This window comes from Chiloscyllium plagiosum, unplaced genomic scaffold (genome assembly GCF_037043375.1).
Source record: "Chiloscyllium plagiosum isolate Xiang-an unplaced genomic scaffold, Cpla_swu_hap1 HiC_scaffold_7, whole genome shotgun sequence".
Lineage (NCBI taxonomy): Eukaryota > Metazoa > Chordata > Chondrichthyes > Orectolobiformes > Hemiscylliidae > Chiloscyllium > Chiloscyllium plagiosum.
In genome coordinates, this window is record NW_028270145.1 from 79,955,598 (window position 1) to 79,983,104 (window position 27,507).

At 40.9% G+C, this 27,507-nt stretch overlaps 1 protein-coding gene across 15 annotated transcripts in view; it reads left to right on the plus strand.

The window, feature by feature from the left end:
* r3hdm1 (R3H domain containing 1) overlaps positions 1-27,507 on the plus strand; it is a 187,450-nt gene that overhangs the window by 98,202 nt on the left and 61,741 nt on the right. For 11 of the 15 annotated variants that reach the window (XM_087989207.1, XM_087989205.1, XM_087989206.1 and 8 more), the window contains 3 exons: positions 719-820; positions 8,599-8,841; positions 26,045-26,168. In XM_087989207.1, the coding sequence (XP_087845333.1) occupies positions 719-820; positions 8,599-8,841; positions 26,045-26,168 (469 nt within the window). The remainder of the gene's footprint in view (positions 1-718; positions 821-8,598; positions 8,842-26,044; positions 26,169-27,507) is intronic. The other 4 variants (XM_087989211.1, XM_087989214.1, XM_087989217.1 and 1 more) reach the window with 1 other exon arrangement.

A 27,507-nucleotide genomic window follows, 5' to 3' on the forward strand; every position in this document is an offset into this window, starting at 1 on the left:
TCTGCAGTCATCGCAGCTTTTTAACTACCTGTTGAATCTGCACTGCAGGCCCTTCAATGCCAATATACTTCCTTTGTAGTGTGATGCCTAGAACTGATGAAAATACTCCAAGTGGAGTTTAAGCAGAGTTTTATGTAGCTAAACAAAAAAAAACAGCAAATGCTGGAAATTAGAGACAAAAACAGAAGTTTCTGGAAAATCTGAGCAGATCTGGCAGTGAAGATCTGTGGAGAAAAAGCAGAATTAATGATTTGAGTTCTGAAACGTTTACTGTGCTTTCTCTCCACTGCTGCAAGACTTGCTGAGTTTTTTCCAGTAATTTCTGTTTTTGCTTCTATGTAGCTAAAATAAATTATGTTTTGTGCCTTTCCACCTGATTTTTGTGATTTCTGTACTTGAACTCCTAAATTTCTGTATCCCTTCAGTTCTTGCTGCTTCGAATATATTGAAAGTTGATTACAGGAATGCATTTGTAAATTGGGTGAACCAAACCAAACACTAACCTTAAGGAATATTTTGAAGTATTGATTTATTTGTTGCAAAGCGGTTTTACAATAAGCATAAGGATATGAAATGATACTTCTTGACAGTTTTTGGTTATAAAACTTTTAAAAATTGGAGTAATGTGATCTTGTTTTTGTTGAATTACACTGCAACCTTTCGGGCTGTTTTAAGGAGAACTTTGCTAATTTAACTGTGCAAACTATTGCTTCTTCAGCCAATTCGGGCTCTGCAGTCTTCTTCACAGCCTATCCAGTACACTGCGGTCTCTTACCCACCACAACTCCTGCCAGTATCACCCACCCAGCAATACACTGTGGTATAGACACTCAATATTCTATTTTCATCTTTCTGATCTGTAGTTTGTAGACATGTATGTCTGTCTTTTCACTGTTGCTTGTAATTTTACGTACTTGCTATGTCTTACTCTTGATGATGCTGAAGAGGTTTTTAAATTTAGTTTCTTTATATAAGCATTTATTCTTTAAGATGATTAAAGAATTATCTTAATAGTATTTCTTTAGTTGAAATCCATACTTAAATTCAGGTAGTAAAGCGTCTTCTTGGTAGAGCTCAAGTTGACTTTTTAAAAAGTACCCATTCTAGTCATAGTTGAAAAACCTGTCAGAAGGGACGATATTTTAACCAAAAGATACTGCCCTCAAATTTCATTATGCTTTTTATTTCTTGTATTTAAAAAAGCCGAAAACTAATTACTTCCAACAGAAGCTGTTGTTAGTTTACTTTGTGTTTACATTTACAATGAAAAATTCAGCAAAGTTGCCGTTGACTTAGTTTACTGCTACTGCAAATGAATTGCTTAATTATAATACACTTAAGCCCATGTAAGCTCACTCAGACTAAGACTTAACTAAAAATATTTTTGGTTGGGTTTAAGGTAAAAGTAGCTTATATTCCTAAGTTAAACAAGAAGCATGCAACACATGATTAATGTAAAAGCTATTTGATTTCATAGTTTTGCTTTGTCCCTACCTTTATCTCAAGTACAAAATGCTAGTTTCTTATGTATAATTGCAATAGAACTGAAGTGAAATCTATTGATTTCCATTATGGGTGCATCCAAGAGTGTCTCCACAACCTGCGATTGCCTGAGTGCCGATCCTTGATCCTTTATTTCATTTTTTATTTAATTTCAAACATTGGGCAAGTACCCTGAGCATGGACATAAGCATCAACAAAAGAGATGGAGATAAAGTGTGAATATTCCTTATTGATTTTGAAGTATGAATATTAATAATGAAGTATAAAGTCCAAAGAAATCTATTTTACTGAGTGATTTGTCACCCAGATGACTTAAAATGTGAGGAGGTATAGGCCATTTGGTCTGTTGAGCCCATCAATACTGGGTCCTGTGAGATATCCTCATTTTGCTTTATGCCAGTGTATATAGACTGAGGCAACCTTATCTTTCCTCACTTGCCAGCCCAGGAATCAGTCTGGTAAATCTTTGCTGCATTGCCTTAATGGTATGTATCTCCTTGTTTTGGTTAAAAAGACCAAAACTCTGCACAATACTCCAAATGTGCTCTTATCAAGCTCCTGTACAACTGCTGTGAGACTTCTTGGTCCTGTACTCAAACACGTATGCAATGAAGGCCAAATACCATTTGCATTCTCAACTGCTTACAGTGCCTGCATACTTGCTTTCAGTGATGAGTGGACAAAGACATGCCAGTCCCTTTGTACATTTAATATTTTCCAACCTATCATGATTTAGATTATCTGCCATTTTGTTTCTCCTACACATTTTTCCAAGTTTTACTGCATCTGCCATGTATTTTACCATTCATTCAAATTATCTAAATGGCCCTTTGCATCTCCCCCATCATTCTCACTCTAACCTAGTTTGTGTTATCAGCAGATGAGGAAATATTACACTTGATTCCTTCATCTAAATTGTTGTTATGTTGTGAATAGCTTGCGACCAAGCCGTGATTATGTCGATACCCCCATTGACACTGCCTTCATTTCTGAAAAATACCCATTTATTCCAAACTTGTGTTTCCTGCATGCCAACCAATTCACAGTCCATGCCAGTATCCCAAGGACTTTGATTTTTGCCAACTAATTTCAAAGTGGCACTTCAAAAACTTACTGATAATCCAAGTTCTCAAAAAGCTCCTTCTGTTTTATAAGTGCATGTTGAGTTGATGTAATATCGTTAATTTTTTTTTTATAAGTATCCTGTTATCACATTCTTTATAACAAATGCCAGCATTTTCCCTGTTCCGTTAGGCTAACTGGTCTGTGTACATTCTGGTTTACCCACTTCCTCCCCTTTTAAACAGCAGAGTTGCATTACATGCCTCCTCTAATTTGCTGAGGCTGTTCCAGAATTTAAAGAATTTGGAAGGTGACAGCCAATGCAACTTCCGTGGCTATCTCCTTGATTATTTTAATTTCTCCAGCGTTATTTATTTACTAATACTAATAACAAAGACAAAGAACAAAGAAAATTTACAGCTCAGAAGCAAGCCCTTCGGCCCTCCAAGCCTGAGCTGATCCAAATGTACTGTCTAAACCTGTTGCCCATTTCCAAAGTATCTGTATCCCTCTGCTCCCTCCTACTCGTGCATCTGTCCAGACGCAATAGACAATAGGTGCAGGAGTAGGCCATTCTGCCCTTCGAGCCAGCACCACATTCATTATGATCACGGCTGATCATCCTCAATCAGTATCCTGTTCCTGCCTTAGCCCCATAACTCTTGATTCCACTATCCTTAAGAGCTCTATCCAACTCTTTTTCTTGAAAGTATCCAGAGACTTGGCCTCCACAGCCTTCTGGGGCAGAGCATTCCATACACCCACCACTCTCTGGGTGAAGAAGTTTCTCCTCAACTCTGTTCTAAGTGGCCTACCCCTTATTCTTAAATGAATCTACTGTGTCTGCCTCTACTACTAATTCTGGCAATGCGTTACAGATGCCCACCACCCTCTGTGTGAAGTACTTGCCGCGTGTATCCCCCCCTTAAACTTTCTACCTCTCACCTTGAAAGCCTGACCTCTCGTTATTGAATCCTTCATCCTAGGGAAAAAGCTTGTCTCTATCCACCCTGTCTATACCCTTCATGATTTTGTAAACCTCTATCAGGTTCTCCCCCAATCTCCTTTTTTCTAATGAAAACGAACCTAATTTAGTCAACCTCTCTTCATAGCTAGCACCTTCCATACCAAGCAACATCGTTGTAAACCTTCTCTGCACTCTCTCCAAAGCGTCCACATCTGTTTGGTAATGTGGCGACCAAAACTGTACATTGGTTCAGCAGCATTTAGAATACTATGTCTTGTACAATTTTAACATGACTTGCCAGCTCTTATACTGATCACCCCGTCCAATGAAAGCAAATATACCATAGGCCTTGTTGACCACTCTATCCACCTGTGCAGCAACCTTCAGCATACAAAGGACCTGCACTCCCTGATCTCTCTGCCCATCAACTTTTTCCAAGGCTCTTCCGTTCATTGTATAATTTGCTCTGGAATTAGTCTTGTTTAAATGCATCACCTCACATTTGTCTGGATTGAAATCCATCTGCCACTTTTCCACCCAACTCTCCAGTCTATCTATATCCTCCTGTATTCTTTGACAATCCCTTATGCTTTCTGCTACTCCACCAATCTTCGTGTCATCTGCAAACTTGCTGATCATACCAACAGTGCCCTCTTCCAGATCATTTATGTATATCACAAACAACAGGGCCCCAGCACTGATCCCTGTGGAACACCACTGGTCACCTTTCTCCATTTCGAGAAACTCCCTTCAACGACTACTCTCTTGTTTCCTATTGCTCAACCAGTTCTTTATCCATCTAACTAGAATACCCTGCACACCATGTGACTTCACTTTCTCCATTAGTCTACCATGGGGAACCTTATCAAATGCCTTACTAAAGTCCATGCATATGATATCAACAGCCTGTCCTTTATCTATCAACTTGGTCACTTCCTCGAAGAACTCTAGTAAGTTGGTAAGGCACAATTTCTCCCCCACAAAACCATGTTGCCTATCACTGATAAGCTCATTCTTTTCTAAATATAAATAGATCTCCAGCAACTTTTCCACCACCGACGTCAGGCTCACTGGTCTGTAGTTACCCGGAATATCCCTACTACATGTCTTGTACAGGGGGACAACGTGAGCAACCTTCCAATCCTCTGGCACGTCACCTGTATTTAAGGATGCTACAAAGATATCTGTCAGGGCCCCAGCTATTTCCTCTCTCACCTCCCTCAGCAACCTGGGATAGATCCCATTTGGTCCTGGGGATTTGTCCAACTTAATAACCTCTAGCCTACCCAACACATCTTCCCTACTTATGTCAACGTGATCCATACAAGTCAAACTTCTATCTCTAATCTCAGCGTTCATCATGTTTTTCTCCTCAGTGATCACTGCAAAGTAATCATTCAGAATCTCCCCCATTCCATCAGGTTCAATACACAGCCTTTCTTCATTTTCCTTTAGTGGACCAATCCTTTCTGGAGTTACCCACTTGCTTCTTATATAAGAATAAAGTGCTTTGGGATTCTGCTTAATTGGGCTCGCTAAAGTTATTTCATGACCCCTTTTAGCCCGCTTGATTCCTTGTTTAAGACTTGTCCTACTCTTCTGATATTCCTCCGGGGCCCGTTCTATTCTTAGCTGCCTAGACCTTATGTATGCTTCCCTTTTCCTCTTGGCTCATCTGACAATTTCTCCTGTCATCCACGGTTCACCAATCTTGACCTTCCTATCCTTTGCTTTCAATGGGACATGCCTCTCCTGCACTACCGTTAATCTATCTTTGAAAGCCTCCCACATATCAAATGTCGACTTCCCTTCAAATAGTTATGTCCAATCCACATTTCCCAGCTCCTGCCTAATTTTGATAAAATTGGCCTTGGCCCACTTTAGTACTCTTCCCTTAGGACCACTCTCATCTTTATCTACGAGTATTCTAAAACTTACAGAATTGTGGTCACTGTTCCCAAAGAATTCCCCCACTGCAACTTCTACCACCTGTCCTGGCTCGTTCCCCAGTACCAAGTCCAATATGGACTCTTCCCTCGTAGGACTATTGACATACTGCTCGAGAAAACTCTCCTGGATGTTTTTTACAAATTCTATCCCATCCAGACCTCTCTGATGCTAAGTGAATCCCAGTCAATGTTGGGAAAATTAAAATCTCCCATCACCACTCCCCTATTGCCTCCACATCTTTCTGTGATCTGTTTACCCATTTGTTCTTCTACCTTACACTCACTGTTGGGAGGCCTGTGATACAGCCCCAACAATGTAACTGCACCCTTCTTATTTCTCAGCTCCACCCATACTGCCTCACTACCCAAGACCTCCATCGTGTCCTCCTTTAGCACAGCCGTGATATCATTCCTGATCAGCAATGCAACTCCGCCTCCCCTTTTACTTCCCTCCCTGTCATGTCTGAAGCACCTACATCCTAGAATATTTAGTTGCCAATCATTTCCTTCCTTCAATCAAGTCTCTGTGATTGCAATAACGTCATACTCCCAGGCACCAATCCAAGTCCTAAGTTCATCTCCCTTTCACACTATACTCCTTGCATTGAAGTTGATGCACTTCAGGCCGTCAGTTCTTTTGCGATCTTCTGCTCTCTGCCTACTCCCTTTTATTCATGCTATTTTCATGATTCTTACAGTTTCCACGTCGCTGTCTACTTGTTTTCTCTTCTGGTTCCCAGCCCCCTGCCACATTAGTTTAAACCTCTCCAACAGCAGTAGCAAAAACTCGCCCAAAGACATTGGTTCTAGTCTGGTTCAGATGTAGACCATCAATTTTGTAATAGTCCCACCTTCCCCAGAACTGGTCCCAATGTCCAACAAATCTGAACCCCTCCCTCCTATGCCATCCCTCAAGCCACGTGCTCATCCTGCCTATTTTTTGATTTCTACGCTGACTAGTACGTGGCACTGGTAGTAATCCCGAGATCACTACCTTTTGAAGTCCTCCTCTTTAACTTCTCTCCTAGCTCCCTGAGCGTCGGAGGCTGAGGGGTGACCTTATAGAGGTTTACAAAATTATGGGGGCATGGATAAATAGACAAAGCCTTTTCCCTGGGGTCTGGGAGTCCAGAATGAGAGGGCATAGGTTTAGGGTGAGAGGGGAAAGATATAAAAGAGACCTAAGGAGCAACTTTTTCACAGAGGGTGGTACATGTATGGAATGAGCTGCCAGAGGAAGTGGTGGAGGCTGGTACAATTGTGACATTTAAGAGGCATTTGGATGGGTATATGAATAGGAAGGGTTTGGAGGGATATGGGCCAGGTGCTGGCAGGTGAGACTAGATTGGGTTGGGATATCTGGTCAGGATGGACGGGTTGGACCAAAGGGTCTGTTTCCATGCTGTACATCTCTATGACTCTCTAACTTCATCCTGTTTTTTCCTTGTATCGTTGGTGCCTATATGTACCAAGATAACTGGCTGTTCACCCTTCCCTTTTAGAATGTTCTGCAGCCGATTGGTGACATCCCTGACCCAAGCACCTGGGAAGCAACATACCATCCGGGAGTCCTGTTTTTGGCCACAGAACCGCCTATCTACTCCCCTTATAATAGAATCCCCTATGACTGTGGCCCTAATATCCTTTTGATTCCTCCTTCTCAATGGTCCTTGCTTCCTGAGTACTTCTGGGAAGTTTTTTTTGTCTTTTATGAAGTTAGAACAAAATTAATTGGTTAATTGCCCTGCTATTTCCTTGTTCTCCATTATCATAGAATGGAAACAGTGTGGAAACAGGCCATTTGGCGCAACAAGTCCACACCGACCCTCCGAAGAGAAACCCAACCAAAACTGTTCCCCTTCCCTATGACTCTACTTTAGCCCTGATGAATGCACCTAACTTACATGTCCCTGAATGCTATGAGCAATTTAGCATGGCCAATTCACCTAACCTGCTCATCTTTGGACTGTGGGAGGAAACTGGAACACCACAAGGAAACCCACGCTGACTCTGGGAGAATGTGCAAACTCAACACAGTCGCTGGAATCGAACCCAGGTGCCTGGCTCTGTGAGGCAGTAGTGCTAACCACTGAGCCACCATGCTCAGAATTATGACTGTTAGGGGCCTACATTTGTCTTCACTTTAAAACCCTTTGCAAGCTCATAAAAGCAGACTGTAAGTTTGTTTTCTGCTGTACTTTTTGCTTCTTAATCAACTTCATGGTCTTGCTGTGCTGCATTCTGAACTCAACCAGTTCAGTCTTGCTTTTTTCCTTTTGGCAACTTTGTGATGCCTCTTTGGGTCTAACACTGTCCGTAATTTATTTTGAACTGTAATATAAACGTAGCATTAAAAAAATTGCATTATGGATAAAGTGCAGTCAGTATATTTGGCAGAAGAAGGCCTGTGTAAATTTCTACGCTATATGGGATATGTTGAAATCTCTCTCAAGTCAGTGCCATAACACTCATCTTCCTTCATATATATTGATATGTTCCTCGCCCACAATTTCTAATATGACTGAGAGATCTAGACTAATGGGCCAGGGATATTAATTTAGATTATTTGATGGCAACTTGGGAATTTTTCATTCAGTTTGTTTGAATAACTTGGAATTATTTCAAAAAAATTGCTTACAGCAGTAGTGGTGATCATTTAACTAATGGATTATTAAAAAAAAAATCTGATTCATTAAGGTCCCTTTTAGGGAAGGAAATCTGACATATTTTCTCAGTTTAGGACCTAGACATCTCAGACCCACAGCAATATGGGCAAATGTTAACTGCTCTTTGAAATGGCCTAGCAAACAGCTCAGTTGAGAAGAAGGTGGCTCTCAACCCCCAGTGTCTCAAAGGCAAGTACAATTGGGTAATATATGCTGGCCTTGCCAGTGATACCAATTTTCTCTGAATGATTGGGAAATCACAACCTCTCTCTCTTGAACTTAGTTACTTTTTAATACAAAGAGGTGTTTTTCGTAGTATTAAATTGGACCTTTATTCAGAAAGGCTTAATAAGCATCAGCATGCCATTGGTTATGTAGAATAAGAGGAAATGTGCCAATTACTCATTCAGTTCTAGTTTAATTATAACTTTTTTTTTATTTTTTCATGCAGCAAGAAAGTCTTGGAGCCCAGTTTAGCCAGATGAGCCTTGGCCGTCAGCCATCTGCTGAAGCTCCAGATAGCCACACTGCCATATTCCCATCATCTGTCGTGCTTCAGCCACAACAGCAGCCTGGATTTATTATGGCATCTCCAGGACAGCCACTTCCTACATCTAACTATTCTGCCTCTGGTCCATCAGTTAATCAACAGGTGCTTCAACAGCAGGGATATGTGCAGCAACCTATGCAGCAGGTAAAAACAAGACGCAGCATACCATTTTTCTGCTATCCTCCTTCACTTAATTAGTTTTAAAAAATCTTTAACTATCTACAAGTTTGTTGTGGTCTTTTCAAGAATCTTTTCCAGCTGCCACTGCAAACCTTCCCACCCAATTTTTCCTGCAACTCGTGTTTGATAAGTAGCTTCCAACGCTTTCTTTGTTAATTCTCTCATCTTCTGTTTCAGCTCAATTTCTGCTATGAATCCATTAGTTAATTACATCCAGATTGAACTTGAGGACCTCCGAAAGCACAAGTGGCACTTTTTTTTAAAAGGATGGATCTTTTCATTTTGCATTTACTCAGACAGCCCAGCTCTCATGCACAAAGCAACCCCACTGTCCCATGGCTGAACACTTTAACTGCCCCTCCCACTTCCCCCAAGGACATGCAGGTCTCGGGCCGTCTCCTTCGCCAAACTCTTGCCAGCTGCCGCCTGGAGGAAGAACACCTCATCTTACACCTTGGGACCCTCCAACCACACTGGATCAATGTAAAATTCACCAGTTTCCTCATTTCCTCACCTTTCCCCCACCCTGCCACCTTATGCCAGATCCAACCTTAGACCTTATTCAGAAAGGCTTAATGAGCATCAGCATGCCATTGGTTTTTCATCTACCTATCATCCTCTCAGCTACCCTGCGCCCCCCGCCCAATTTATCTCTCAGCTTCCTTACCCCACAAGCCTCATTCCTGATGAAGGGCTTATGCCTGAAACATTGATTCTCCTGCTCCTAGGATGCTGCCTGACAGGCTGTGCTTTTCCAGCACCGCACACTCTATTCTGATCCCCAGCATCTGCAGTCCTCACTTGCTCCTAGCCCAAATAAATACACAGCTAATAGTGTAAAGGAAAGCTTGCATGCAGTGACTTTGTTTTTAACGACACTTGTTTATATTCTTCTTGTGAAGGACAAATTTTATGTTCTAGTTGAGGTGCATTACTGTCAGAGAATGGAACTAAGTTGCCATTAAACACTATTCAGTGAATTGCTGCAGGAATATATGGAGGGTAAAGTTTTTACATTACCTTGGCAATGTTCCTCAGTACCAGGTTATGATGTGCCCATAACGCATTTATGTCAGATACACTGTCTTTGATTCCTCATTTGATGTTGGATTCTGTGTAGTTCTTTGCAGCATCCTTGTTTGCCCCAGGTCTAAAGTTTAGATTATGCAAAATTATGTTCAGTTTGAATATGGTCAGGTATCAGAAGAAAGGTTGGAACTTTCAAGGATGTTGTTACTTGGATCTATTACAATCTAATGGTGTACATCTCTGACTCTAAGTATCTCTTGAGAATGGACTTTGTCAGGCTAAGTTCCTTTGTGTGCATTGTTTATTATTCACTTTATTAGGATTAGGCTGGTAAAATGATCTACTTAATTGGGTTTAAACTATATCAGAAATCAGTTATTAGAGGCAGCATAAACCTTAAGCATATAGAGCCAGGCAGTGGTAGCATGCTGACTCGGAGGTCAATAGATCCAAAAACTACACTTGGCTATTTAGGGAGTTGCAGGGTTTTTGTAGTGCAGTGACAATGTCACTATTTCTGGGCCAGGGGGTTCCAATTCCAGTTTCACATGGCCTAGAGGTTAAAAATCAAACAACACCAGATTGCAGTCCAACAGGTTTATTTGAAAGTATAACAATTTATGCAATGTATCAGACAAACTTAGATGGCTCTTTAGTCTTTAATCACTTCGAATGAGGATGCAGTGATTGACATGTAAATCCCAGAATTTCTTTTAAGTCACTGCCCTGAGATAACTTGGTTTAATTTGTATCTGATTAAAGATGACATCTCCACTCAGACAAAGTGTGAGGTTACAATCTATCTGTATCCCAACCTGGAGTCAGACTGGTTTTATTTCCAAAGTAGGAATCTATCAAATGCCACATTGACAGACTGCTGACAGATTGTGCTTTTGGAATAAAATAGAATGCATCTGCAAATACTCTCTCAGACTTGCGTGTGTGTGTGGAAGAGAAGGAGAGGGTAAGTGTGAGAGATAGAATATATGCCTGTGAGAGCATGAGAGTGGGTCTGTGTGAGTGTGTATGTCTATGTGCTATGTGGTGGGGTCACACATAGTGTGACATGAATCCAAGATCCCAGTTGAGGCTGTCGTCATGGGAACTTGGCCATCAGCCTCTGCTTGGCAACCCTATGTTGTTGTGTATCCTGAAGTCTGCCTTGGAGGACATTCACCTGAAGATAGCGGTCAAGGACATTTGACCTCTGAGGGCCTCCCCACTGGGAGGGAACATCCCTGCCTGCTGATTGCTGTGCGGTGTCATTTATCCATTGTCATAGCGTCTGCATGGTTTTGTTACTATATCATGCCTTGGGGCATCCTTGCCTCTAGCTGATGAGTGTGCCAACGTTGGCAGAGTCACATGAATACCTGCCACGCATGTAGTGGGTGGTGTGCCGAAGTGTAATTGTAGTATCCATCTCAGACACATCTTGCAGTGGTTGCTATGATAGGGTTGTATTGTGTTGTGGTCAATGTTGTCCTGAAGGCTGGGTAGTTTGCTGTGAACAATATTTAAGTTTTGGTGGTTGTTTTAAAGGCGAGACGTGGAAGGTTAGGGAAGGTCTTGGCAAGGTGCTAATCCTTGTCAATAATGTGTTATTAACTGCAAAGAACTTGGCGTAGTCTCCACTCCCATGTAGTACTGGACGATGATGAGTATCCTAATGGTCATATCCCATGTCCGTCTCCTGAGGAGGTCATTGCAGTTTCTAGCTGTGGCACATCGGTTTGGCGATTGATGAGTTGAGCATTATAAGCTGTTATGAGGGTGCCGTTCAGGACTACGGATCATGAACCCACTCAAGTCAACCTACAATACTGACTATGCTGAGAGACCTATCCGTCATATCCCCGTAAACTACTCAATCATCTCTTCTATCAACTCTACAGCAGGTGCCGTAACCTTGAAATTGAGATGGAGTCCACATTCTCCGCTTTCGCTTAAGATACAGCAGTACAGCTACAAGACACTGCCAAGCAGACGCGGCGACATAACTATATCACCAACATGCACATTAAGTGTAAGACAGACTGAAGATGCTGAAGGATGCCCTCATAAGAGCAGGATACAATGCTCAATTCACTGATCGACAGTTCCGACACGTCACAGCGAAAAACCATAATGACCTCAGGAGACAGGCACAGGATACGACCGATAGGGTACCTTTTGTCATCTGGTACTTTTCGGGTGCGGAGAAACTATGCCATGTTCTTTGCAGCCTGCAACACATCGATAAGGATGAGCACCTCTCCACAATCTTTCCTATGGCTCCACTCCTCCCCTTTAAACAACTGCCAAACCTTAAACAGACTGTTGTTGGCAGCAATTCATTGACCACAACACCATACAACCCTGTCATGGCAGCAACTGCAAGACATGTCAGTCTATCGACATGGATACTAACATTAGATGTGGGAACACCACCCGCCACGTGTGTGGCAGGTACTAGTGACGCGGCCAACGTTGTCGATGTCATACACTGCAGATGAGGATGACCCGAGGCATGGTGTATTGGCAAAATCATGCAGATGCTACGACAATGGATAAATGGACACCATCACCAAAACACTTCAGTGATCAAGGATATTCAGCCTCTGATCTTCATGCAAATGTTGTCCAAGATGGATACGCAACAACAACATGTCGCCTAGCAGAGGCTGATAGCCAAATTCATAACCCATGAGGACGGTCTCATCCGGGACCTTGGGTTCATGTCACGCTACAGGTGACCCCATCACACTAGCAGACATGCTCACATATAAGTTAATGGGGTGTATTCTATTTTGTTCAAAAAGCACAGGCAATCCATTTTTTAGATTCCTACTTTGGAAATAAATCCAGTCTGACTCTAGATTGGGATACAGACAGATCCTAATCTCACACCTTTAATGCACTGTCTGAGCTGAGATGTCACTTTTTTTTTAAGATTGATGAAACCTTAAGTTATCTCAGGGCAGTGACTTCAAAGAAATTTTGGGATTTACATATGAATCAATCAAAACCTACATCTTCATTCCAAGTGATAAAGACTTAACAGCCATTTGGGTTTGTCTTAATACATCACATCTGTTGTATGACACTTTGGTCTTTTACTTATAAATTCTATGTTCTATGTATTCTGCCCAACTCACTATCTGACAAAGGAGCAGCCCTCTGAAAGCTTGTACTTTGAAATAAACCTGTTGGACTATAACCTGGTATGGTGTGATTTTGTCCACCCCAATACAGCACCAGCACCTCCACATCAGATGTCCAAACAGATGGATTAAAAATGATTTTTTGAAACTTGTTGATTGGTGGACTGATAATTGTCAAACATTTCTATTACATACCATTTGCTATACAATTGCTGCCCATGCAAATGTCTTTGCAAATGTCACAATTTCTGTCTGATGCTCATACGTAATCTGTTGATGTCCCCAGCCAATGAAAATATGACCCATTGGTTGTATTGTGTTGCGGTCAATGTTGACTATATGATTAAGTCAATATGACTAATGTTGTCAATATGACTAAGTGTGGCATTATTCTCACCAATACTTCTGGTAAACATACTGACATATCACAGATTTAATGGATAATTTTAAGAAAACATGACTGTAGACTTCACACTCCTGATCAGCGTTTTATAATGATAGGCTAAGGTGGAACACTTGAGCATTTTTGGTTGCTTCCCGATAGGAAGTGTGTGGTTGCATTCGAGAGGATTTGGAGGAGATTCACCAGGATGTTGCATGGGCTGGAGCAATTCAGCTATGAAGAGAGACCGGATAGATTGGTGGTGTTTTCCTTAGAGCAGAGAAGGCTGAGGAGGAACCTGATTGACGTATACAGAAGTATGAGGGGCATAGATGAGAAACTTTTCTCCCTTTTGTGGAGTGACCATTAACATGAGGACTCAGTTTTAAGGTAAGGAGCAGGAGGTTCAAAGGGATTTGAGGAAATATATTTTTCACCTAGCCAATTGAGAATTTGGAACTCTGCTGAAAAGGGTGGTCAAGGTAGAATCCTCAAACCAAAAAAAAGACTAAGTATTTAGATGAACAGTTGAAATGCCCTAGCACAAAAAGCTACAGGTCATGTGCTGGAAGTTGGGATTAAAAACATGATGGCTGGGGATGTGGTAGGCCAAAGAGTCTTTATCTATACTGTGTAAATTCTGAGGCTCCCAATTTATTATAAATGTTATTGGACCCAAGGTGCTCTGATTTTTCAGTTGCTGATTGCGCGATTAACTTCAGTGATGAAACCAAAGAGTTTACCAAAAAAATTAAGTTCTAGGTTTTTAGAAATTTTCTGATGTAACACTTGACACAATGGTCAATGCTATAAAAAGTTTGTATTTCAAATCTCTGAATAACAGCTATTAGTTTGGGTGTGCCATTTGATTAGCACTTATGGAAATTTGTAGTCATGTTTTAGAGTCTTCAAGCTATTGGGAAATACATATTAAACAAAGAACAAAGAAAATTTACAGCCCAGGTACAGGTCCTTCGGCTCTCCAAACCTGAGTTGATCCAAATGTATTGTCTAAACCTGTCGGTTAATTCCTAAGTATTTGTATCCCTATGCTCCCCACCTACTCATCTATCTGTCCAGATACATCTTAAATGAATCTACCATGCCCGCCTCTACCACCTCTGCTGGCAATGCGTTCCAGACACCCACCACCCTCTGTGTAAAGTACTTGCCGCGTGTATCCCCCTTAAACTTTCCACCTCTCAACTTGAAGGCATGACCTCTGGTTATTGAATCCTTCACTCTGGAGGGAAAAGCTTGTCTCTATCCATCCTGTCTATACCCTTCATGATTTTGTAAACCTCAATCATGTCCCCCCTCAATCTCCTTTATTCTAATGAAAATAAACCTAACCTACTCAACCTCTCTTCATAGCTAGCACCTTCTATACCAGGCAAGATCCTCGTAAACCTTCTCTGCACCCTCTCCAAAGCATCCACATCCTTTTGGTAATGTGGTGACCAGAATTGTACACAGTATTCTAAATGCTGCCGAACCAGCTCTTATACTGAACACCCCGTCCAATGAAGGCAAGCATCCTATATGCCTTCGTGACCACTCTATCCACCTGTGCAGCAACCTTCAGGGTACAATGGACCTACACTCTCAGATCTCTTTGCCCATCAACTTTTCCCAAGTTTCTTCCGTTCATTCTATAATTTGCTTTAGAATTAGTCTTGCCTAAATGCATCACCTCACATTTGTCTGGATTGAAATCCATCTGCCACTTTTCCACCCACCTCTCCAGTCTGTCCATATCCTCCTGTATTCTTTGACAGTCCCTTATGCTTTCTGCTACTCCACCAATCTTCGTGTCATCTGCAAACTTGCTGATCATACCAACAGTGCCCTCTTCCAGATCATTTATGTATATCACAAACAACAGTGGCCCCAACACTGACCCCTGCGGAACACCACTGGTCACCTTTCTCCATTTCGAGAAACTCCCTTCAACGACTACTCTCTTGTTTCCTATTGCTCAACCAGTTCTTTATCCATCTAACTAGAATACCCTGCACACCATGTGACTTCACTTTCTCCATTAGTCTACCATGGGGAACCTTATCAAATGCCTTACTAAAGTCCATGCATATGACATCAACAGCCCTTCCTTCATCCATCAACTTGGTCACTTCCTCGAAGAACTCTGTTAGGTTGGTAAGGCACGATTTCTCCCCCACAAAACCATGTTGCCTATCACTGATAAGCCCATTCTTTTCTAAATATAAATCGATCCTATCCCTCAGTACCCTCTCCAGCAAATTTCCCACCACCGACGTCAGGCTCACTGGTCTATAGTTACCCGGAATATCCCTACTACACGTCTTGTGCAGGGGAACAACATGAGCAACCTTCCAATCCTCTGGCACGTCACCTGTATTTAAGGATGCCATAAAGATATCTGTCAGGGCCCCAGCTATTTCCTCTCTCGCCTCCCTCAGCAACCTGGGATAGATCCCATTTGGTCCTGTGGACTAGTCCATCTTACTAAATACATAATTGTTTTATTTTTCAAGTTTATTTTGTGTACGTGCATTTAAAAAATGCATGCTGATTGTTTAAACACAACAAATTGAGTGGAGGAAGGAATATAACTGAGGTAGTCTTTGTGATCATGAGAGTACTGTTAGAATTTAACTGGCTGAACCTGCAGTTCAGCAGCACATGCACCTGGTTAACTGCTTGTTTACACTCTAACAGCGCACTAAATTATAAAATTGTCTGAAGATATGAGGGAAAACATGTTCTCCCCGCCATGATAAATCACTCTTGCATCCCATTATTGAGTTTGTTTGTCTGCTGAATCATTGCCACTGTAATGACATATTGAAGACTTGTCTTCTTAAGAACTTAACCCACATGGAGTTGAACTTGAAGGCAGTTACATGTTAATGAATAGCTACAGTTCTAAGATACATGTTCAAATATCGTTTTCTATTACTTTGCACAAATGTGCATTTTTGTCTTTACGGAGCATTTCTAGGTGCTGGTTTTTCTAAATCGTGTGATTGACGGTAGTTTATATTTCTCTGGATGATGTGGAATGTCCTGTATTAAACTTAAGTTTTTTTTAAGCAAAATCAGCATCTATGGAATTGTAAAAAGCAATAGATAGTTGCACGCCAGATCCAGATAACTTCTACCCAAAGATGTTTCAAGATATGGATTCGTGGTCTATGATCTAATTATCCATTTTTTTCAATAGTTCAGTAGAGTCAGGAGTGGTTCCCTTAAATTGCAGGATAGCTTTCACACTTCTGATCTTCAGGAGAGGGATAAATCTGTGCTATAGATATAAAATGCTAAGCTTATCTTTCCTGTTTTTGTCTGATATAACTTTTTATGCACTTGTTGTAAAGGTTTACTTGTTGAAGTAACAGGTTATTTCCTGTGGAATGATTAAGGGATAATTGATTACACTTAACACAGTATTAATAAGAGCAGATAGCATTGGTTGATAAATTGCTTTCATTGATTGAGACTTCAGTGAGATTAGGAAGCAATTCAAAAGTTAGTTTCCAACCTTTCACAAGTGAAGTTATAAAAGCCCTTTTCCATAAAGAGAGAAGTATGAATTTCTCTTCTCAGACAACATTTGATACAAAGCTGATGGTTAATCTTTAAATGTGAAATTGATCGATTCTTGTTAACCAAACTTAAGGACAGTGAAAAGTCAAATAAATGTATAGTTAGATCAGCCATGATCTTAATGAATGATGGAAGGGGCTTAAAAAAACTGAATGGACTGCTATTTTAGTGCCTGTGGGCTGGATTTTAGAGGGGAACTGTGGTCCCTCCCATTGAGAAGAATGTTAATTTTTTTAGGTTTAAAAATTCTACCATGAGCTCCACAGAACCTCCCCAGCTTGGAGGGCTGCCAACCAAAATGATTTGCCGATAGTTCTGTTGTTCCACCTGGGATTGCTTCTTGAGACAGCCCACCATGCCGAGGAGTCCATGCAGGTTCTGCGGTTGGGTTTCACAGCGAGAGGGATCTTGGCCCAAGATCAAAAATCCAGGAACGTCCAGGGTTAAGATGACAACTAACAGAGGGTGCTTCTGATGGCAAATGAGGGCTGATTCCAACCCCATTTGGGGTTACTATAATTTCTGCATGGTGTGGCTCTCCCCTGCTGCAGGTACCATGCAAGAGTTGACGAGACAAAACCTTAAAATGGCGATGAATGCCAACTTGAGGGTCTGAATAGATCAAAGGATGGTTGGAGTACTTGACACTTGCTCAGTGTTGAAGCTATTTATTTGTACTGATGATGTTTGTTCTGAATCAAGGTCCATCCTTCTGCATTCTGGACCAGCTCATTAACAAAGACATTAAAGTTGATGAACTGCTGCAGCACAGGCATTTCATGTTAAATCTTTCTCAAACCATATATCCATCTACTCCACTATAACACTGCCAAAAAGAATTGCAGATTTACACAGCAAGCCGTTGACTACAAACATATATACAAATTACAGATTGGAGCAGACTAATTGGTCCTTCAAGCTTGCTTTGTCACTCAGTTATTTTAGAGCTGATCTGATTTTACCTCACGTACACATTCTTGTCTACCCCATAACCTTTCACTCCTTTGTTTCTCATGAAGTATTCCCCGTCAACCTCTACCTTAAAAATGTTAAGATTCATCCTTCACCCTCTTTTGAGGAAGAGAGTTCCAAAGAACACTCGACTCTCTGATTAAAAAAATGTAAATCCTCCTTATTTGTCTTAAATGGGTGATGACTTATAACAGTGACCCTTGATTCTGGATTCATCCACGAGAGAAAAAAAAGTTTCCATTTCCACCCAGGAATCTGTATTTTTAATCAAGTCACCTTTTACTCCTGCTCTTATAAGCTGTCCTGCCTTAAGAAAACCCACCTATCCAAGTAATTAATCCAGTATGCCTACTCTAAGCAGTTTCCATCTTTGCTTAAATAGAGAGGAGTACTGAATACCACAATAGAGAGGAGTATTAGGCATGAACTGAGAAATTAGATTTGGGGTGGCTGTTTGAGGGCAAATCCACATCTGACATGTGGAAGTCTTTTAAAGACCAATTGATCAGTGCTCAAGACCTCAGCCTTTTCCAAGTTACTCCAGATGTGGTCTCCTTGGCCTGTATAACAGTAGCAAAAACTCCCAACTTTTATGATCAATTCCCCTTGTTTTCAGTGATCCTACTGCATCTCTCAGCTGAGATAATGTTTTTTTAATCCTACAGAAGTACAGTTTCACATTCTCACATTATGCACCAGTTGCCACATCTTTGCCCATTACTTAACTGACTTGTATCTTTTAGTAGACTCCATGTATCCTCCTCAGTTTCCTACTTATATTCATGTCATCATTAAACTTAGCACCATGCTTTCAGTCTCTTCAGCCAAGCTATCGTAACTTGTAAAAGGCTGAGGTCTTGAGCACTGATCAATTGGCCTTTAAAAGACTTCCACATGTCAGATGTGGATTTGCCCTCAAATAGCCACCCCAAATCTAATTTCTCAGTTCATGCCTAATACTGTTGTAGTTAGCCTTCACCCAAGTACCAGTCTTATCCATAACTATCGTAAAAGTTACCAAATTATGATTACTGTTCCTAAAATGCTTTTCCGCTGAAACTTTGATCACCTAGCCAGGCTCAGTTTCCCTGACACAAAGTCAAATACGGCTCATTCACTATTTGGACTATCTGCGTCTTGTTTCAAAAAAATTCCTGGATGCACGTGACAAATTCTGCTTCATCTAAGCCCCGGCACTAAGGTAATCCAAGTCAATAATAGGGGAAGTTAAACTGCAGCAACTCCATTTTTACAAATATGATCTGCCTACGTATCTGTTCCCCATCATAGTCATTGAACCTTTCTTATTCATGAATTGTAGCCATATTGCTTTGCTGGATGAGCCCTCCAAGATGTCCTCTCTTGTTGCCTCTGTAACATCCTCAATTATTAAAGCAACTTCTCCACTGCTTTTACATCCTCCTCTATCACGCCTGAACCATCTTATTCCTAGAACAATAAGCTGTCGGTTCTGCCTTTCTTCCACCTAAGTTTCTGAAATTGCTACAACATCATAGTCCCATGTATTAATCCAGTTTTTAAGATCATCTGCCTTACCTGTTACACTCCTTGTATTAAAATAAATACACTGCAGTCCATGAATCCTGCCACATTCATTAACCTGGCCCTGCCTGTTCTTCGTATTAGAGTTGGTTGATTTAGCCCCTTTCCTCTCGATCACTCCACATGCTGACCTCCAGCTCTAGTTGCCAAGCCCCTTTCACACTAAATTAAAACCTCCCAAGTAATAATGACAAATGTCCCTGCAAGGGTAGTGGTGCGATTTGTCCTTCTTGAGCAGGTTCCTCCTATCATGGAAGAGATCCCAATGATCCAGGTACCTGAAGCCCTATCCTATACTAGCTCTCTAGTCTTGCATAAACTGTATTATCTTTGTATTTCTGGCTTTGCTAGCATGTGGCACAGGGTGTAATCCTAAAATATAATCCTCAAGGTGCTGCTTTTCAGCTTTGTACCTAACTTCCGAAATTTCTTTTGCCAGGCCTCATCTCTCTTCCTGCCTGTATAATTAGTACCGTTGTGGACCATGACCTCAATCATGCTTATTCTCTCCATTTTAGAATGGGCTGTTCCCACTCAGTGACATTCTGGACCCTGGCACCATGGAGGCAACACACAATCCTGAAGTCTCGTCATGACCACAGAAACGCCCATTTCTATCCCTGACTAGAGGTCCCTCATCACTACCATCATTCCACCATGTGCACTGTTCCAACTGTAAGCACCCATTTTCCTCCATACTGTTGCCAATACCCACGAGTCAAAACCCACTTCTCCAACATCTGTCTGTAAACCATACATTCATCTCTATAGGAGAAAGTGAGGACTGCAGATGCTGGAGATCAGAGCTGAAAATGTGTTGCTGGAAAAGCGCAGCAGATCAGGCAGCATCCAAGGAACAGGAGAATCGACGTTTTGGGCATAAGCCCTTCTTCCTGAAGGGAAGAAGGGCTTATGCCCAAAACGTCGATTCTCCTGTTCCTTGGATGCTGCCTGACCTGCTGCGCTTTTCCAGCAACACATTTTCAGCATTCATCTCTATAATCTAATTTGTCCTCTGCCAATTTGCATAAGCTCAGGTAACAATCCATAATTATTACTTTAGAGGTGCTTTTCTTAATGTGAGTTTAACTCTTCGTGGTAAATATGCAGAATCTGTTTTCTTGTCCTACTTCTGTTATTTGTACTGCATGGACCAAAAGAATCCTTCCTCTTCCACTCCAAGTTCTTCTCCAGCTCTGAGCTGGATGTCCCTAACCTTGGCATGAGACAGGTTACACAGCCTTCCGGATTGAAACTCATTGTGCTGACATCAGTGTCAATTCCCTGCACAGGACAGTTCTCCACTAGCATGACATTCCTTTTTGCTCTCCCTACTTGACTGATTTCCTAACCATCATGTTATGGCCTCTCTGCTCTTTCACTTTGCAGACCTTTTCTCTACAAAGTTTAAAAGCACCTCAAACTATTTAACAGTTGTGTTCTGAGGCTCTTCCACTGCTGTCTGCTCAGTCCTTTTAACTTCCTTGGTTGTGGTCACATTCTCCTGTTCCTTGCTGCTGACGAAAATACACTATTCTTTTTCGGAGAGATGCGATTTTCTTATAAGAAACTGTGTCCAGAATGTCTGAAGTTTAGCTTCCAGTTCAACAATTCTGATCTGGAATTCATCGTGATTTTCACACTCTGCGCACGTGTGTTTGTCCTGGGTTGCCTTAGCATCCAATGTTTCCACAACTGTCCATGCTTAGTTATTTGTGCTGTTTATTTAATTTACTTTAATTACTTTGTAATTTACAATAATTCCAATGTATAGTAGAACTTATTGTGTATCTTAAATGTTAGTACTACCTACAACTAAAGTTTAACTTTTTTATTTCAGCTAGTTACTTTAGGTATTTTTATCACTTAAAAATTATTTGAAAGTGTTAGTATTTTCGGATCTACCATAACCCTGGTATCCTGCATTCACTTTATCCTTTGGGCAACAGTCCAAACAAAACAGTAACCTAGATTAAAATCAGAATTAACCTACTAACCAAACTTGCTGGATCCGAACGGTCGTTGCTGGCATAGTGCTCTAGACCTCAACACTTTTTCCTTTCCATACTTCCCAGAATTCAACTGCACACCTCTCTAACAAAAGTCATTATGCACCAAGACCCAACTTGTTCAATTAAATGTGCCAATGAGCATCCTGACTGCCTTCCTGTCCTTAAAAGAATCACTCCCCAAATCATTGTGCTGCACTTGATTTACCATTCCATGACTACCTGTTCAACCTGAATACCTACTGTCTGCCTTCCATCTCAGCACACCATGGAGAGCAATCTTCCTGAGGTAGATCTACTGTCAAATATCCTCTGCTTCAAGGAATGGGAAGCGCAAGAAGTCGCAAACAGATTTCTTGGGACAAACCCCATCTTCAAAACCAGGGCACCTGTGCAGGCAACCTCTAGAGCTGAAGCCTCAATAGAAACCCGTCCTACACTTGAGTGACTCTAACAATGCTGCAAGTTATGAAACATTGTCTCATTTACAGAATGAGTGGCTTCATAAATACCTTAAATGTGAATGGCTTTAAGGATTTGAATTTTCAAAATAAATTTCCTGCAGCTGACTGGTTCCTATTATGAAGTAGCTGGAAGCCATGGGTATAAGACCCTGTATGATTTGAAATGGGTGCTTGTTAGAAAATTGATTAATGTGGCAGCTCCTGGAAGTTAGGCAAAGAACATTTTACTGGTTGTTCCAAACTAAATCCAACCAAAGCATTGACTTAGACCCACCACTCTGAAACCCACTTCACTGGCTGGTCCAGCATTTTTATTGCTCATCACTCATAGCCTTGAAAAAATAGTGATGAGTTACTTTCTGGAACTGCTACAGTCCACTTGTGTAAGGTACAACCACAGAACTGTTATGGAGGGAGTTCCAGGATCTTGATCCAGCAACACTGAAAGGAATGACGATATATTTTTATTTCAAGATGGTGAGGAGCTCCATGTATCTGCTGCCCTTGTCCTTCCCGATGAAATTTGTTGTGGGTATAGAAAGCGCTGTGTAAGGATCCTTGAATAGTTGTTGCAGGATGCTTGTAGATAGTACCAGCTGCAGCCACTATGTATTGGCATTGAGGTAGTGAAAGTTTTGAGGATATACTACCAATCAAGTGGCCTGCTTTGTCCTGGATGTTGTCAAACTTCTTGAGTTGCTGGTGTTAGTCGTCCAGGCAAGAGAGAAGTATTCCATTATAGTCCTGAATTGTGCCTTAAACGATGGTCAGGCTTTGAGAAATCATGAAGTGAGTTACTTGCTGCTGTTTTCGTCACCTCTGACTACTTATTGTAAGATTATAAGCTGTAGGTTTGCTTTGATCCCTTTACTAATTAAAAATCTGTCTATCTCAGCCTTGAATATACTAAACAACTCAGTCTCTCCTGCCCTTTGCTTTCAAAAAAGTGCCACAGATTCACTCCCCTCGGAAAGAAAAAAAACCTTCCACTCTGCCTGAACTGAGTGACCCCTGAAACATGAAATTATGACCTCTCGGCATGGACTTTCCCAAAAGGGGAAACAACTGCTTTGCATGGCTCATTCAGTTCAGTATCTGGTAACTTGTAACCTATTGATGTTAATGGTGGGAGATTCAGCAATGGTAATGCCATTTCAGGCTGGGAGAGATGTTTCGAATCTCTGGTGGAAATGGCCATTGTCTGGCACTTGTGGAATGACACTTGTCACTTTTCAGGCCAAGTCTGAAATGAGGTCAGGAACCTAACCTGTGCATCTGTCAGCAGTTGCTCCTTGATAGCACTGTTAACAATCCTTTCAGTCACTGATGGAGAGTCAACTAATAGGATGGTAATTGGCCTTTTTGTAGACAGAACATAGCTAAGCAATTTACCATATTGTTTTGGTGCTGTATTACTTGATTAGGGTATAGCAAGTTTTAGAGGACAAGTCTTCAATACAATTGCTGGAATATAGTCAGGGCACATAGCCTTTCAGTAGCCAGTGTCTTCAACCATTTTTTCATATCACTAGGTGTGAATTGAATTGATTGAAGACTAACCACTCACTTCTTGATACTTGGGACCTCAGGAGGAAGTTGTCTAGGTAAAAACAATGACTGCAGATGCTGGAAACCAGATTCTGGATTAGTAGTGCTGGAAAAGCACAGCAGTTCAGGCAGTATCCAAGGAGCAGTAAAATCGACAAAAGCCCTTCACCAAGAATACAGGCAGAGTGCCTGAAGATTGGAGAGATAAATGAGAGGAGGAAACATCACAGAAGCGCTTCACAGGACGCTCCCAAGCATGGAGGATGTCACCCAGACAGGGGACGAAACGTCTGCAACACAAATTCCCAGCTCGGCGAACAGAACCACAACAACAACGAGCACCCGAGCTACAAATCTTATCCCAAACTTTGAACGCTCTTCAAAATCAATCTCATTTAGGGTGGTGGTTGAGGTATAGAACATTCTGAAAGGTGTAGTCTTTGTGAAGAAGCAACTTTATCTCCACAAGGAGATGGTCACTCTTCACAATATTGTCATGGATAAATGCCTCTGTGGTAAATGCACTTGTGACGTAGAAATAACGTAGATTTTTATCCTGTTGTTACAGTCGTTATCACACTGAATGCTGGAGGCGATTCCGTTTGCTCATGTTTATCATTAATGCCATGAGACAGCATAGCTTCTGAAGTCTATGTTCAGCACACTCGGGACAACGGCTTCCTGATTGTATTTCACTTTATTGTCACCTCTACTGCCTTTATCTTGTTGGCAAGGCAAGACCCACACATGCACAGTTATAGTGCTATTTGTAAGGTATGATTCAGTGAGTTTGACTAGTCCGTGAGGCAGGTTTCCCAGATCGTTTTGGCACGAGCTGTCAGGTATTGGTAAGGAGGACTTTTCAGGGTTAACATAGCTGAGTTTGCTTTTGTTTTGGGTAACAAGGTTGCTGTCATGTGCTCCATCAGATGCCATTGCTTTGTTGAGACATTTCAGCAGTTTGGTACAACTGAGTTGCTATTTCAGACGGTGTTTGAGTTCACCACTTTGCTGTGAATCTGGAGTCACTTGTAGACTTATCCAGATCAGGATGGCAGATTTCATTCCATAAACTGTATTTGTAAACCAGATGACTTCATCATAATTAACAATATTTTCATGGTAAGAATTAGAGATTTAGTTGCAGATTGTTTTTTTTTAATATAAAACCCTATTTCATCTTCTGCCTTGGATTACTAGTCCAACAATACCAGTATACAATTTCCTCCTTCTGGCATTAATTTTTATTACAAAATGTGATTCTTATATATGGATTTCTCATTTATCCGTTGGGACAGAAGGTAATGCACAGTACTCTTTTTCTTTTGTTGTTTTGGGTGGGATATAGGCTTCTTAGAGCACCACTATCTTATCAGTTTGTATTTTAAAAGTCACTGAACTTTCAGAAATTGCAAGCAGTCAATTTATTTCAATGCACAGTCCATTGGTAATTGTAGCTTGGCATGCACGCATGTATCTTAGAGGGAAAATTGTTCTTTCTCACCATTCTATTTGCCCTCAAATGTGCCATCCAACTTCACCTCTCACTGGCTCTAACATGCTTTTCTTTTAGAAGATCACCTCTCACAGGTCTCATTAATCATTGCCTACTTTCTATCTCGATAAACAGATCTTGTCAGTCTTTTCATTTTTCACCTTTCTGCCTGCCGGCTCCATGTGACAAGACATACCTCCCACTCTCTCACTTGAGCCTCCTATTCCTTCAATCATCCCCCAATATCTAACCCTTATGCAATTGTGTTTTAGTACTCAATCCTGCCCAACCTTGCTGTTGTGAGCAAGATGTCTACCTCACTGTGCAAAACATTCCAGACAGTCCAGTGTATACGCTTTATAGGGAGCATTGAGAATGGTCTTAGGATCAGTTGTGCCATGAATAACTGTTCATTCCAAAGTGAAATGGTGTTTATGCTGACCTAATCTTTCAGAGTTCACCTGTCGTTTGGATTATAAACTGCATGTTGGAATTTGCTGAGCAAATTCCACTCTGGATTACTACTCTTAGGTTGCTTTGCATCCATAACAAACTGATTTGTGCAGAATATAGAAGAATTTTGAGACCGGATGAATTAAATTGAATTCAAAGCGGAAGCCTACTTTGCAAAACTGGGTAACCAGCATTAATCTTGCATCATGTTAACTTCATAAACTGTACATTAATACTTCTAATAGTATAAGACAGGCCCATATACAAAATGATTACACTGATGTGTAATCTTTTGGGGTCCTTAAAGGGGATTGAATAACTGGTATATGGGGATGATGCTTAAATACAATGCCCATAATATATTGAGATTATGGTGGTGCACTTAATTGAGCTGTGCTGTTGTAACAGATTTTGGTGCAAGTGAAATGATTGCTTATTGTGTTGATACAAAAATAAAACTTTTGGCTCATATTTCACAGCAACAATCCTCTTTAAGAACTGTTTCTCTTTTCCTTTTTCAGCTGTCTAGTTGTTACTGTGCTCCAGGTCAGTACCCCCATTCTAATCAACAGTATCGACCTGTAGCCCCTATCCATTACAACACTCAGCAGAACCAGCCATTGTCACAAACTGCCCAGCAAACAGGTTGGTTTCTGTTTGTGCTCATTTTCTTTCTTGTTTTCAAGTCTGTGTTTGAATCTAATCACTTACATTTTTCATTTAATTGATCATCCAAAGTCCTTGGAATAATTAATCCTGAGAACAGAGGAAGTTAAAGAATTATGCTGTTGCTCACATTTATTATTTCCCCCAAAAAATGGACTTAAATCATGTTTTTGCACCATTTTGTGAAAATCAGAGGTATAGAATGAACAGGCATGATTTTCTTTGAACTTGTCACCCTGTTGGATTCTATTCTGACACATGTTTGATGGATGTTGAATATGAATTTATCATTGGTATTTCCATGAGTTGTTGAATACGAGGCCGGAGCACTGTCTGAGAGTGCTAGATTTCTCACAGTGAACCGGTCTCTTTTTCAGCTGCTTCATAATCTGCTGGAAAAATGGCGAGTTCAATGGTTTACAATATCAAGATGAAATATGGTGAAACAGATCTTGGAACGTCTTTTTTTTCCCCCAAATGTCTCAATAGGATGTTGCTAACTGAAATTCTGTGAATCTGAAGATTAATATGATTTGGTTAAAAATTAGGGATCATATTCTGATTTAGTTTGTCATTGTAAAATACATTAAATCAAGCATATTTTCTGCATAAAGTAAGATTGTAGAAAATTTATTTAACTCGCACGGAATTGTCTTTTGCACCAAATACTTTTGTTATTTCTCCATTTTGGTGATGGGAGGTGAATAAAAGCATCTAAAAATGGAATGGTGCTTGTTGTCCTGAGGAAAGGTTCTGAACCGTCTATTTATCCTGCCCTGCTTTTCTGTCTTGGGAAACTGATGGTCATTTGCTGCGCAGCGTTGAAGTAATTGAAACATGTACACCATTGTGCTGCAATCTCTTGCCACTTTTAGTGTGAAGTTTATCTGGAGCAGTTTGTTTAAAATAGAACATTGTTCTTGGATGTTCATATTTATAGAGAATGCGATGCTGTTTGTCTGAGACACTCTTGTCGCTTGGTGGTAGTATTCCTGCCTCTCTCCCAGGAGACCCACATTCAAATCCCCTGCTCCAGAGATGTGTGAGATCATTTCCAAACAGGTTGATTGGAAAGTAATGCTGTTTTCTAATGTTCCTTAATTTAAAATTTTACTGAATCATTGAAAAGTCTACAGTAGTGATTTTAAAAGATTGAATTTGTTTAAAATGCGGGAATAATTACTTGGTATTTTGTACCATAACATGGTTTGTAATTTTCATCACTTATTAATTCCTATACCAAATTTATACTTTGGGTTTGTAAACTGGTGTTGAAATATCTCTCTGGAGTAGTCGTACTTCAACATCAGCTTACAAA